The sequence below is a fragment of the Primulina eburnea genome, chromosome 3, assembly GCF_022965805.1.
Source record: "Primulina eburnea isolate SZY01 chromosome 3, ASM2296580v1, whole genome shotgun sequence".
Lineage (NCBI taxonomy): Eukaryota > Viridiplantae > Streptophyta > Magnoliopsida > Lamiales > Gesneriaceae > Primulina > Primulina eburnea.
In genome coordinates, this window is record NC_133103.1 from 16,213,942 (window position 1) to 16,228,900 (window position 14,959).

At 33.9% G+C, this 14,959-nt stretch overlaps 2 protein-coding genes across 2 annotated transcripts; one reads left to right on the plus strand and one right to left on the minus strand.

Annotated features, from left to right (window-relative positions):
* Nucleotides 1-158: 158 nt before the first annotated feature.
* LOC140826997 (transcription termination factor MTERF2, chloroplastic-like) lies at nt 159-4,992 on the minus strand. Its single transcript, XM_073189564.1, has 6 exons — nt 4,206-4,992; nt 2,719-3,127; nt 2,256-2,471; nt 1,501-1,608; nt 1,110-1,384; nt 159-557 (listed from the first exon to the last, which is right to left on the minus strand). The coding sequence occupies exons 1-6, from the start codon at nt 4,949-4,951 to the stop codon at nt 368-370; spliced, it is 1,944 nt and encodes a 647-aa protein (XP_073045665.1). The 5' UTR covers nt 4,952-4,992; the 3' UTR covers nt 159-367.
* Nucleotides 4,993-10,281: 5,289 nt separating this feature from the next.
* LOC140828335 (uncharacterized) lies at nt 10,282-11,280 on the plus strand. The gene is made up of 2 exons (XM_073191327.1): nt 10,282-10,713; nt 10,795-11,280. The coding sequence occupies exons 1-2, from the start codon at nt 10,530-10,532 to the stop codon at nt 11,166-11,168; spliced, it is 558 nt and encodes a 185-aa protein (XP_073047428.1). The 5' UTR covers nt 10,282-10,529; the 3' UTR covers nt 11,169-11,280.
* The last annotated feature ends 3,679 nt before the right edge of the window (nt 11,281-14,959 follow it).

Below are 14,959 nucleotides of genomic sequence, written 5' to 3' on the forward strand. Positions count from 1 at the left end.
TCTAATTGCATTGGCCATATTCAGATACAGAAAGCTCGTTCTAGGGGGTGCCAATAAGTTTAGGTAATCAGTGCAGTGTGTGTATGATGTATCTCTATTAGGGTTCATAAGGCGTTTAACGTTCCGTAATAGATTTAAGAATCGTTACATGTCTCACTTGGGCTCCACAACTAAATTTAACGTGGTCAACGATCTTAGGAAACTCTCCAGTCCAGAAGATAGTCCCACGGGTTAGGACTCTAGTAAACACGGAGTGATGTGCGTGAGTCGAAATCTTCTGAATATTCTATAACATGAATATGTACAGTCTGCTAAAACTATCCGGTTGGTCACTAAATACATCGCATCATTTGTAAGTATATCAATATCAGTCTGTTGGCTGTGCATCCCTTATACCTGATTCAAATCTTCTTCGTCTCTCAGCTTCATCCGCGACCCTCGAGTGAAATTCATCATCTGTACTTGCCAACATGCATCGTAGCTTAAAATTTATTCGATTTTCCACCATAATCTTATGCCTTGGGATTATTCGTTCTTCAAGTGAATAGCTGAAAAACCTGCAAAAATTCAGTATACAAGAAAATATAAATTTTTCGTATTGTGGTCACCGGGGGTTTGATTTTTAATTCGTTCTCTATATAACTTTTATATTAGTTGTATTTTCCGGCCAACACGCCTCATCCTTTTCGATGAAAATATGGCCATTAATTTCTCTTTTACAATCTGCTTCTCCTTTTTTCACTACTACAATTTACAAAATATAGGTCGGTATTTGAGACTTGCCATTCGAATTTCCACAGAAGGGTTGAGAGTAAATATCGGCGCAATATGGATTTATTCGAATATGAATCTCTGCATATGTTAATTTGACTAGATTCAAACTAAACTAGGGTTGTATACGCAAACGCTTATAAAAAATGATTATGGTGTGATACCTGTGCAACTTTATAAAAGAAAAGTCCATAATCATTTTCTTGAACATTTGCAAACACTACCTAATACTATTGGCTGACTAAATTATCATATTTTAGCCAAAAATATCAAATCTTGTTGGGAAAGTATCACTTTCAAGATCAAATGAAAGTAGTTGTGCATTATTGGTGTGATACCTGGGAAATTCGATGAGATCTTGCAAAGGCTGTACCATCATTCTCCGAAGGTAACGATATTTGGGTCGAAGGATGTCTATGTTGTATCGCAGCAGCATTGGAAAATCCGCAATCATCTCACCCAACACTGGTAACTTGATTCCCAGTGACAGAAAATACTTCACATTGTTATCAAGTTTATTGGCTATGCTGCATCCTAAAAGTTCCGGTGCCAATGCAATCACCTTCCCAATGTCCTGTTGGGAAACCCCGGCGTCCGTCAACAAGAAAATCACCTGCAGATTAATATCATATTTTAGGTATGAAGATCATTAGAATTTAAAAACATTAAAATTCAGAAGAGAAACAACACCAACAAAGAAAGGAAAAAGAATTACAAGATGAGATGTACCACGGGTCTAATCTTCTTGTATAGACTGTATGTCAACAAGGAGGGAAACCTAACGAGCATGCTGCCGATGGCATCATGTTGAACTCCAATATCTCGTAAAAATTGAACCTGCAAAAACCATTTTGAAGTAAATGTTATCATACAGTACCTGAGCGGCACTAAATGCCACAAGACACGAATTACGTTGGATAGTTATCCTCTTATGGTGTTCATGACTTTGGTAGCCAATCCCAATTAGTTTTGAGAAAGGGTCGATATTGATGGGAATTCGGTAGGTTCGGTTATTGACTAGGCCGAGTTGTTTCAAAAGCCGAAATAATTGAGCTGGACTATCATAAAAAGACAAACTATGTATTCACACAAAAATCAAACTAGTTAAATTGAAGTAGTCAAAATATTCAAGATAACTGAAATTTGAAAGACAAGAAATTTCTTCGGAGTTAGGTTCATGAGATTTGCTCATCATTCAGATCAGCCTAGGAAAAAAGTAAATGAAAGCAAACTAAAGTAACCGACCTTCAATCTGTTGGTTCTCTTCACCCAAAACTTTTCTTACCCCTATGTTACTTTTCTTACCCCTTGTTCGATCAATGACGCGGTGAGTGAGGTAGGAGGTATTCTAATTTTGGATTTTGACCTATCGATCGTTTTAGGAGGGAAGTTGAGAGTAGTTAAATATTTCCTCAATCTATTGAAGTACCATCTCTTTCCCAAATTAAATTACACATAATGCTACATCAGCAAGCAAGGCATACCTTCGGGACAATGGTGCTTTCAAGATCAATGCAGAAAATAATTGGTTTTCGAGTTAGGATTCTTCTCATGCCATCTTTAGAAATTCCAAGGTAATAAAAGTACTTAACGAGAGGAATCCACTGTTCTTTGATGTTACATGCCATCAACTGTGGTTTAAATGCTAATAATCTCCCCACATCTTCATTATCAAGGCCAAACTCCTTCAAATAAGCTACCTAGATAAATAAGAAAGCGTCGTAAGATGTGATTAAATATTGGGAGTTTTCTGTGCATGAATAATAAATACACTAAGCATTTGCAGAATATTTGGGATCAACATGTTGACTTCGAGTACAAAATAAGCACACATTTATAAAGTTATGGCTTGTGAAACTTCACAAATTCATAGAAAAATCCACACAATGATGAGCAAATAACCATTATAATGTACTGGCTCTTTGTAAAGCATAGAACTTTAGGTACCTTTTTGTTCATCTCTTCCATAGAAAGGGAACCAAGAACCTTGGGACAGTCAAAAAGCATCGTTCCAAAGTCATTTTTATCCATACCCATATTCATGTAAAACTCGACACGAGACCTCAGTTCTTCCATGCTAAAACACAGTACCTCCGGACATCTGCTCACTAAGTAACCCATCCAATCCTGCCTCACACCATTGCTCTCCAGATACATAACAATTTCATCTAATTCTTCCAAATCCCGTTCCAGAACAGTTTCTCCAGCTCGGGTCATAGCAACTCCGATAAATCTCCCTTTAACATGAATTGACTTCAGCCATTCAGCTAACTTTCTGATGGAATCAACATTTCCTCTTGAAGCACATATCAACTTCCCAATTTGGGGATATGACAATGAATTATATTTCAACCACCTACATGAAATTCATAATCAAAATTCATAGAGTAGGAATTTCCGTTTCTGTATCAGACAAACTAAACTCATTCAAGATTCAAAGTTAGATGACCAAAGGTGATATTCATATAGTAGGCATTTCTGTTTCTGTATCATCCAAACTCATTCAATATTCAGAGCTAGATGATCAAAGGTGAAAGCTATAATTCACAATAATTTAACAACTTCTTGTAATTGGTATTAGGAGCTTATCCAACTGATTTAAGAATTTTATAAACAAGCAACCAAGGGTGCATTTCTGTGATGAATTTGAAATCCATAAATTTCGATTATAGTTTTATTACTATATCAAATATAAACTCACGGCTTACTTATTTATACGTAAGTTAAAAAAAATAGAATAGATTTTAAATGATTACATTATTAGGATAAATTCACCTAATTAACATGAACAATGTATAAATATATAAGTAGATTTGAAGTTCATGGTCTTGTTTATTTAAAATAACAAAATTACATTTGAAATTAATCGATTCAAATGCAAAGCAAAGGTATTTTGTATTTTGAGGAAAAATAACATGAAATCTATTTTTTCCCGCCTGAAAGAGCAACACCTCTTTTGTCACTTAGAGATGCAAACGGCCAAGCCATTAGTCACAAGCAGCTCAATCAAAGCCTAGTCAAACCAAGCTTTTTTATTCGTCTTAACTCGAACTCGAAGTCTCGAACTCCAACTCGAACTCGAACATTGATTTATTATTTATATATCACAAATAAAATGTTGAACCCACTTTGGTAATTTTATTTTTGAGCTTGTTGGAGCTCGAGATTGAATAAAGCTCGAAAAATTGAACCAATGGAGTTCAAGTAACTCGAACGTAAATCAAAGTTGAGCTCAAAATTCATTTCCCGACTGGATAAGTTGAGCTCCAAATTCATCACCCGATGAAGCTCTAGCTCAAGTCCGTGTGCCCTGTAGGTATTAGAATTGAGCTCCAAACTAACTGTTGAATAAGTTCGAGAAAAGTTTTGAGCTTGAGCAGCAAGTTGTTCTTCATGATATATTTTAGCTAAATAAGTCATAACTATCTATTCACCTTATAAGAGGAACAACACCAGATTCATTAATGAACGCCTTGGCACGATCATTGTACGAGCAACCAGAGAATTCAGGCAACTGCTTCATGGAAGCAGCCTTAATCATAACACAATCAAGAAAATCAGCCAAAGTCGAAATCAAATTCTCACAATAAGTGATTCCAAACTTCCCCTTTTTCATAGCCTCTTTGAAAACCTCCAAAGTCACCTTCCTCCGGATTTCAAGTGCCTTCATAAGCATTTCATCATCTACATCATCATCAACATCATCAAGTCTAGTGTTTTCCGCTTCAAAAACATTCTTTACAAGCTGGGACGAATTACTCAAGAAAATAGAGCCCGGAAACTGTGGGGGTCTTCTGTTAAGTAATGATAATTCCAATAGCTTCTCTTTATCTTCTTTCGAGAATGGCAGATGGTGTTCTTGTCTTTGCGACGGCGGCGGATGTGGGTTTTGCTGATCTTGGGGTGAGAGGTGGTGGAGGAGGAGGGCCGTGGACTTGGCGTTGTGGGTCCGTAGAGAGTCATTTTCAGTGCTCAGTGATGCGCCGGCCGGGATCGGGGTGTTTTCTTGGTCTGGGGGGGTATGATGGCGGTTGTGGAAAGATGAGCAAGTGGGACGGAAATGGAGAGGTTTGGAGGCGACAGGGGAGATATATAGATTGGTGGCGCCTGGAGAAAGCCGGCAGTGTTGGTGGCGGATGACGGTGGCGATATGGTGGTTCTGTGGTTGGAATGCCTGCATTCTAGTGTTTAAGCAAAGTGGATAGACATGCTTCTTATTTGTATTTTAGTTATATCATGATAAAAAAATCTAAACTAAAACGAAAGGAATTTAATCCACAATTAATCTATTTGGTCTCACGCTTCTTATTTGTATTTCAGAAACTAGCTACTAGATTTTGCCTACTTGGTATTATGCATAATATCAAGTACATGAAAACAAAAATTTGTGTGAGACGGTCTCACGGATTGTATTTGTGAGACGAATATCTTATTTGGGTCATCCATGAAAAAATATTATTTTTTATGCTAAGAATATTACCTTTTATTGTGAATATGAGTAGAATTCACCCGTCTCATAGATTAAGATCCATGAGACGATCTCACATGAAACTCACTCTAAGAAGAATTGTAAAACCTAAACTAAAACGAAAGGAATGAAAATATAGTGGAGACTAATCAAGAAATGATCATATATTATTTTTTGGGAATATGTCTCTGCAGTTTAGTACAAAAACAAAATTTTCATATAGAAGTACATGTTTGAGTTATTAATTTAAATTAGGAAAAATTATATTTTTGGTCATATATGTGACTCTTTGCTATTTTTTTCGTCTATGTTGTCAAATTTCAATCTCATGTTATTTATCTTTGTTTTTTTTTTTGTTGCAATTTTAGCTATTTTTCTGACGTTATGTTGATGTGGCATTGATGTAATGTTGATGTGACGATAACATGTGTTGTGTTGTGTCATATCAAGATTCCCAACGGACAAAAAATATTAAAATTGTCAAAAACGAGAGATAAATTTGCAAAACTGAAAATTGATAAAATAAATTATATCAAAACCGAAAAAAAGCAAGTAGATATAACCAAAATTGTAATTTTTCGTTTATATTGGGAGTAAAAAAAAAGATATAAAGAAAGAGTAAATCTTCGTAATAATAAAATAAAAAACAGTCCTTGTGGATTAAGAATGTCCAGATTCGTAAATCCCCCCATGTTTTATGAGGTATGATACATGTGAATGGGGATAATCGAAAATGTTGGTTCCACGTGCGGTGATTTGAGATAATAAATATGAAAATAAAAAATAAACTGGATACCGAGATTTACGTGAAAAACTCATAAAAATTATTAGGGTAAAAACCATGAGTAAAATAAAAAGATTTTCACTATAATATTTTATGGTGTACAACTCACTTATTGTGTTTCCAAAGAGAACACACACTCTCTTAATACAAGAGAACAAACACCTCACAAATATTATAGAACTAAGCACTCAAATACTATAAGATGAGAGAAAACTCGAAGAAGTAATGATTTCAGAATGAAACGGGAAGCTCTTTACAGAGCTTCTTGTTAGTGTGAAAACGCGTTAAAAACACATTATCCCATATGAATTTTCCTTAGTAGAAAATGACAACTTTGTCAATTCAATTCTTTGTCTGTCAATTACCAACATTCACATTAAATGATGTCTGCAATTTTTCTACCGATATTTCTCCCACTTGGAGATTTGATTGAGAATCAAACACATCTCCACACATCCTTTCAATTTTGTCATTCCTTGCTACTTACGTTTATGCTAAGCCAATTGAGGTTCTACACCACTCAAACTTATCAGTGTTCATTGGCTTGATCAGAAAAATCAGCTATGTTATCTTTTGCATGGATCTTCTGCATATCCACACTTCCTTCTTCTATTACTTCTCGTTATACACCTGTAATTGTAAATAGGATAGTCAACAAGATTTTATAAGTAATATGAGTATTTGAGAAACATCCATCCATTTTTTAGGGTAATTCACTACATCAATTGCAGATTTTGCATCTCTTATTAATTACCACTTCAAGAATGTCAACTCTGAAAATAAATCATCATCTTTAATATAAGAACAATTCATACGAGTCAGCGATTAAGTTTTATATTACGTCAATTTACTATAAAATATAATATGTGATACTCATTGTCTCACATCTTAAAAATAAAAAATTTAAAACGATTTTTATAATGGGCTTACAATGGACTTCAATAACAACTTGGATTAATCATTTTCGTAAAGCGATGAACGAAATAGTTGTTATAGAGGCTTATTGTGCAGTCATGCATGAGCGGGCCCATGCTCGGAGCGCGACATAATAAGTCTAGGGAATACAAAATTTTTTTTGTTTGTATTTGACTCAATTTTTTTATCAAAAGATTCAAGATTAATAAATTTTATAAATAAATTTATTGAGAAACATATTAATAAAAAAAAAGTTTAAGTTCGGCCCAAATAATAAAATTTTTTTGTGATATGCAAGGAAGAAAAGCTCACGAATAATAAATTTATATCGAGTCAATTTACACTATTATAATAGTGGTTTTTTTGTTTTTGTTTTCAAAATCACGGGCTACTGAAAAAATAGACTGAGTCAGGCATGCTTATCGGTTCCACCGGACCGATTTCGGACCGGTTCCTACCGGTTCTGGGTCCGGTGAGTTCGGAACCGGTCAGAACCGGTTCTAAGTTGAAAAACTTGGAGCCAATCCCAACCAAGACCGGTTCGGCTTCTAATAAACCGGTTTCGATTTGGTTTAAACCGATTCCGAACTCTAATTTATTATATTTTACTATATAATTAAAATTAATAATATTAATGAACAATTTTTTATTTATTATTTTGATTGCTAATAATTGTGATTACATAAAAAAATTTAACAGAATATTTTAAACATTTATTTTTACAATTGAACATCTAAAATTCATCACGATTTATTAAAATATATTTGAAATATTCTGGATCTTCGTCGGAACTTGAGCTTTGGAATTCGTAGATCGCGCCAGAGGTCCTATTCTTTTTTCTGCTGCAAACCAATATTATAGGCACGTTAGCATGGAAAGTGTTTATGGCTTTTAATTAGTTATTTGGTCACCAATGATCTTTCCACATACTGAAAATGCTGATTCGGAAGCAACACTTTAACTTTGAATGGGTAGGACATCTCTTGCAATTGCAGATAACACTGGATAAAGTTTAGAATTTACATTTCCACCAATAAAGAACATCGAAATTATCCGTAGTCTCAATATGTTGACTTAGATAAATTTGGATCTCATTGTAATTGGTTGTTGTCACCGATTTTCCTTTGAAATTTTTTCGTTTCAAACTTTGAAAGAAGTTCAGTGCTCCACCTTTGTCCTTTAATTCCGGTTGATTCGACTAGTGTTTTCCAGCCACGTCCATATCTTCTTTCACGTAATAATTTCCCACATAATTTGAATTTTTCTATTACAGTGGACATTTGTTCATCACATGCACATTTAACACATAAGTTGATAATATGACACGTACATCTAACATGAAACAAATTACCTTCTAAAATTGGTTTTAGTGAATCTTTAAGATATTTAATTGCAAGAGTATTGGCACTCGCATTATCTAACGTTATCGACATTATTTTATTTTGTATGCCATAAATCATAACAACATTTAAAACATATCTAGCTATAGTGTATGCGTTGTGAGACGATTCTAAATGATCTAGTGCTAAAATTCTTTTTTGCATAGTCCAAGTTTCGTCAATCCAATAATATGTAACAACAAGATATGATTCATATTTTAAATTAGTCCAAATATCAGTTGTCAAATTAACTCTACAAGAAATATTTGACAGAGGCGATTTTAGTGTTTCTTTATATTATTTGTAAATATCAAAACAATATTTCTTAAGTGTGTGCCTAGAAATATTGTGAAAAACAGGTTGAATAGTATTAGTAAATTCAACAAAACCTTCTTGTTCAGCTATTATAAAATGTTGACAACATTTGGTAACAAACTTTACGATGGCTTTCCGAGAAATTTCTTTTGTAATTGTAAAAGCTTTACCACTAAAAAGATTAATTTGTTGTTGTATTAGTTCCCTACCGAATGGTTGTAGCGTATCAGGGTCAAGTTTATGTACCTTAACTAAATATTTTTTCAAAGTATCGGTACCACCAGAACCACCACCCGTTTTGTAATAATACCTCGTTTTGCAAATTTTACAAATGGCAAAAGTGTTATTCGTACCTTGTTGTTCAATATCAAAGTGATCCCAAACTTTGCTTCGCTTTGCACGGGCTGTCGTCGTGCTCGTTGACATTGTGTTGCTTGCTCGAGTAGACGATGGCGACCCTACATCTTTGTTGGGGAGTTCCATGGCTTTTCTTCATCCTCGTGGCCAGGTTCGACTTCATCAAAATCGGGGACGTAGCCAAAATGTTCACCAAATTCGAGAGCGTATTCGCCACCACCACCATTGGGGGCCAAATTTTTTTTTTAAAAAAAACATTTCAGTAGCCGTTGAAGAACGGCTACTGAAATGTTGCAGTAGCCTGCAAACCGTTGCCTGCTGCAAATGTGCAGCCGTTGGCCCAAAGTCCATTTATTAATTTTTTTTTAAAAAATTCGGATTATGGGTTTCGGATCTAGCTCCGGGTTCGGTTCCGGATACGGACCGGAACCGGTTCGGAACCGGATCCAGAACCGGTTCAAATACTGAACCGGTTCAACCCAAAAACAAAGGGATTGTACATGGTTTCGGGTCCAGTTCTTCCATACTGGTTCCGATTCCGAGTCGGTTCCGGGTCGAACCGCCCGTTAAGCATGCCTAGACTGACTGGGACGTCTATATGCCTTTTAATAGGAACAACCTGATTTTATGAAAGTTTATATTCTCATGTATTTTATTTTTTTTATTACAACTCATGCGGGGAGAGGTGATCAAATCTGGAAAACCGGCTAGTTCGGCAAGAGAGTGAGACCATTAGGCTACAACTCCGGTCTCATATTCTCATGTATTCAAAATCTTTTAAGTTTTTATTATCTTGAGTAAAACTAATCATGGAGAATATGCTATTTCTAATTTAAGAAACAATTGCACCCGTTTTCTCATTTTATTGGGAGAAAAGAATTTTTTAAATTATTATTTATGTTTTGTCTATCCAGTATTAAAAGTTTGGATTTATTGCGGTAATTTTGATTATTTTTTAACATCTAATTTTATTTTATTATAACATTGATGTGACATCGTAAAATTATATAGTGTATGACGGTCATGTCAACCACAAAACCAAAATATTCGGAAATTAAAGTGAAGTATTTTAATACCAAAATCTTATAAGTTATGAACTAAATCGGTAAATCCGACAAATTACCAAGGAAAACAAAATATTTTCCCGTTTTATTATCACCAAATTAGAAACAATTAAATCCTATTCAAATACAAAAAAATTTGTCGCTTTGGAAACAAAGTGAGTTGAGTAAAAAAGAAAAAGGGGAACGAATCTAACTTTTGCCTATAAATAAAATACCATCACCTCCTCCAATGCATTCATTCCTGCAATTCCTACCGTTTATTCCATACTGCAAAAGATTTCACTCACTCTCAACTCCAACTTTTTTTTTTTTTTTTTTACTTCTCTCTAGAAATGGACATCGCAGTTCATTCATGCTCTCTGTTCAAATTCAAGGCTCGCTTCAAATTCTCATAAAAATTGTGGAAATATATAAGCCAAGAAAGAAACCCTGAAATATAATTGTAAATATTTGTCTACGTAGATAACTCTTAAGAAATGGATTCACTAAAGTTTCGTGATGTAAGAGTGGAAAAATCCCACGCAATTTCAAAGTACCGTAGGATTCTGAGAATTACGACTCTGTTTCGGTTGGTGGAGATTTTTGTTTTCTTGGTCATCGTCGTTCGATTCTGTTCACAGTTCCATTTTTCTGTCAAGTCTTCTGGAGAACATTTCAAGGGTATTCTGCTGACTTTGATAAGCCCTAGATTTGTTTTCGTGATCGGTAACGTGATTGTCGCCGTTCTGCTGTTGAAATCAGGGCTATTTTCAGCTGAAAATAGCGGAAAGGGGCCCGATATTTACGACGAGTACGTGGAAAAATGCGGCAGAAACCATCAATCTAGCGGTAACGAGAAACTAAGAGACATGGGGATGAACAGAAGTAAATCAGAGAAAGTGTTGAGAGTGGCGCACGTGGATGATCGCCGCCGTGAGTTGAGACGAAGCGTGACGGAGAGGTACTGTCAGAGAACTGCGAACAGCGGGAGGAAGAACGCGGCGGCGAACGGCGGCATCACCTCGTACTGCGCGGAGGACGAGATGAGTAGCGCAGAGTTCCGGCAGGCCGTGGAGGCATTTATCGCTCGGCAGCAGCGGTTGTTGAGGGAAGAAGAAGCACTTTCCGATGTATGAAAGTAGACTTGCATGCTCTTGATGGATTTCAAAACGAAAAAATGCATGTATTAGAACTCTTTCACTGTTCTAGAACATCGCAAATCAATGGAGTTCAAAATGAATTTCTGTCTCTTTTTGTTTTTATTTGGATTAGTTAATGATATTTCGACTAGAATCAAATCAATTACACAAGACAAATATCTCATTTTACTCTACATTCCAGTTATCATTCTTAATTTAGAGTAATAGACGGTTTCACGAATCTTTATCTGTGAGATGGGTCAACCATACCGATATTCAGAATAAAAAGTAATACTCTTAGCATAAAAATTAATATATTTTCATGAAAGGCCCAAATAAGATATTCGTATCACAAAATACGACCCATGAGACTGTCTTACACAATTTTTTTGCCCTTAATTTATTCTATCGGTAAAATCGCAATTTTTATCATGTATTATTTCTCCCCATTTTTTGAGAATCAACTATTTTTTTTTTAAAGAAACAAATATTTGGTTCAATTTTAGAACTGGATAAACTCTAGTGATATGATGACTAATCCTTAATTAAGATTAGCATTAGTTATCAAAACCACACTTAATAAAAAAAAGTATAAAGCCACGAGAACAAATTAAAGGTAGTTCTATACGATTTGTCGAATGACTCAGCCCTTACACAGCAGAATTGATACCTCCGTGAGGCCAAAAAAAGGTAGCTTTATATTAATTATATAATTATCCAAATGAAAAAAAATTAATTCGATTGTGAAAACTTTCCCTCGATGAATTTAATGTTTATGGTCTACAATTGAAGGATTGTCGTCAATATGATTTTCTGAAAACACGACTTTAACTTTGTTTCCCACTTTTCAATCCACTTTTTTGTCGAGGGATATTTTAAATGGACTAAAATCACTGCGTCAAATGCTTGTCACTTTTTTAACTCTGAAGGATCTAATATAGGAGTGAGTATGACTTGATATTCCAAAAGTTTATTGTTATTAGGAATGGTGCAATTTAATCGTACAGAAAGAGAGATGCATATATGATAGCAGAGGCCACGGCTCATGATGATCTTTATCAACTTTTTTTTTTCTTTTGATTATATAGTTTTTCATACCGAAAGAATAACTATGTGTGTTATAATGAAATAATTGTCTCTGTTAGAAGAGCGACAGACACATCACGGCACTCGAGGTGCTATATGATTTAAAAGTATCTGAGTTGTACTCTTATTAGCAGTTATAACTTTTGATAAAGAGGAAATTACTCGATCCTACACGTCAATAATTGGACAAAAATAGTCAGAAATTAAAAGTGTGTATTTTATGCATGGCTTTAATTAACCCTTTGGCTAAGTAAACCCTAATTAAACACATGGAATTAGAGAAAGATAATTAATTAAATTGGTGATCAATTAAATAGTTTAGTCTCTCAACGTGTTTTAAATTGAACATTTAGCGACGAATTTCAAAAATCCGTCGCTAAATGCAAAGTTCCGTTGCGTGGCAACGGCTAGCAAACGGCTACTTTAATAAAAAAATTCAAAAATTCTTCTATAAATACTCATCACTCTATACAACTTATTTAAATTATTCACACAACCAAATCACTCTAAAAAAATTCTCTCTACTATTTCTATTATCCTATTTTCCTCGAGCATGTGTGGAGAATCGTAAAAGACCGGCCAATGTTTACTCCACAGTCCGTCGATCACCTTGTTAGCACAAAGAAGGCGAGGACCTCAGAGTCAGGGGCAAGCAACACCTCATCTAACCAAGATGCAAGTCTACATGTAGACTTAAATGAAGAAGAAACTCGTCCAATGGGTCATAAGGCAGCTAAGAGAAAGGGAAAAGGGAAAATGAACTCTGACATTGAAGGTATGACGATTAATTTGGACAAAATGTTTGCAAAATTTACTGAGTATACAAGCGTAAAAAAGGTTGAAGTTGAAATGAAAAAAAAAGAACTCGAAGTTGATGAGATGAAAGCGAAAGCTGATGAGATGAAAGCGAAATCTGCCTTAGCCAAAGTTGAACTAAAGGAATACGCAATCCTTTCGAAAGACACTTCACAAATGACAGAAGCGCAACTTAGCCTCCACGAACATCTATGTCAAAAGATTAGGGCGAGATGGAATTTGTAATTTTTATTTTCTGTAATTTTAGATTATTGTACTTTTCAATTATTGTAATTTTGGAGTATTGTACTTTTCAATTATGGTAATATTCGATTATTGTATTTTTCAATTATTTGTTTAATTTTAAATAGACGTCGGTCGTAATATAAGACAAAATTATTTTACGCAATAAATACATTTAAAATAAATAATATTATTTATCCAAAATAGTAATATTATTATTTATTTTAAATAATAGTCATTTAAAATGTGTAAAAAAATTGAAATTATATTTATTTAATGTAAAATAATAGTAAGATGAATGAGTGGACAGCGGGACCCACAAATAATGAGTGTGAATGTTAAAATGAATGTGGGAGAATAGATGTGTTAATGTAATATGTACGTGGCATGTGGACCCCACGATTTTCCTTTTTCTAATTCTGTTTCTTTATTTTTATTCTTTTTTATTTTACTTTTTTTTTTTTTGTTTGATACGAGGGGGAAATTTTTTGGGGTCTTGAAGTTCTTCCTTGCTAACTAAGAAACTGCCACTGAACCCCTGTTTTTCCACGTTCAATCAAAACCCACTAAAAAATATTAATTATTGCAATTCATACAAAATTATTGATTATTCCACATGAAAGTTGCAAAAAATACAATAATAACATAAACGATTAGATCATGTTAGATGTAATAATTGTTTTTGCTGAGTAGATTAATTTAAAGGTTGTGTTTATAAAATATTTGAGTTACACAACTACCACCAGCTATAACTTTTGGTAAAACAGTAAATGATCGGTCTTACATATCAGCTGTAACAAAAAAAACTGGTATTTGCTTACTTGGTCTTTCTCCATTTTTATTGAATACGTAATTTCTAATAATACTAAAATTCATTAGCCAAAATTTATTTTAGGACTAATCCATATTGAGTCTCGTAGATAATGAGGGATTGATTTTCTACGTGGCAATGGAACGATGTTCAAATTATTATCACAAGAAGGGCCCTCCATAAAGCATTTCAAATTCGGTTTTTACCCATAATTTTGTGAAATTTGAGACATGAATGGGACATTCTTTTCATAGCAAGAGTTCCGATTCGAGTATAATTTTATTTTATTGAGTTAAAATTTAATATATATCTCATTATAATTCTATATATATATATATATATTCGTAAATTTTTTACTTCAATATGATAAATCATCTTTTATTTTATAAGTCCATAATTAAAAATAACACTTCTCGTAAATAGGAGAAAATAAAATTTAATAATTAATAAACCATTTTAATTTGTATAACTTTCAAATATTCAGTTGCCCGATCGATCATTCGAATTTTAAATAGATAGACAAATCTTTGATAAAAATTAAATTAAATCTATCTGAGTCGGCCTTTGTGTTTAAAGTTTACTAGCCGATTGACAGTAATTGAGCTTTATGTTCTAGGCTTTTTGCTGCAAATGAGCCGTGTTTTGACTGAGTAGGACCGGAGACACACACTTTCCCATACCATTAATTTAAACTTTATAAAAATCCTCTAAGTTTGGAGGTATAAATTGTGACACTTGTGAATGAGTGATTTTATTTTCCAATTTTTGTTTATCGCACTCTATTTTTTGAATAAATTTTTATTCATAAAATAGGATGTGATTACAGAAAAATGGAATAAAAATAACACTGGTA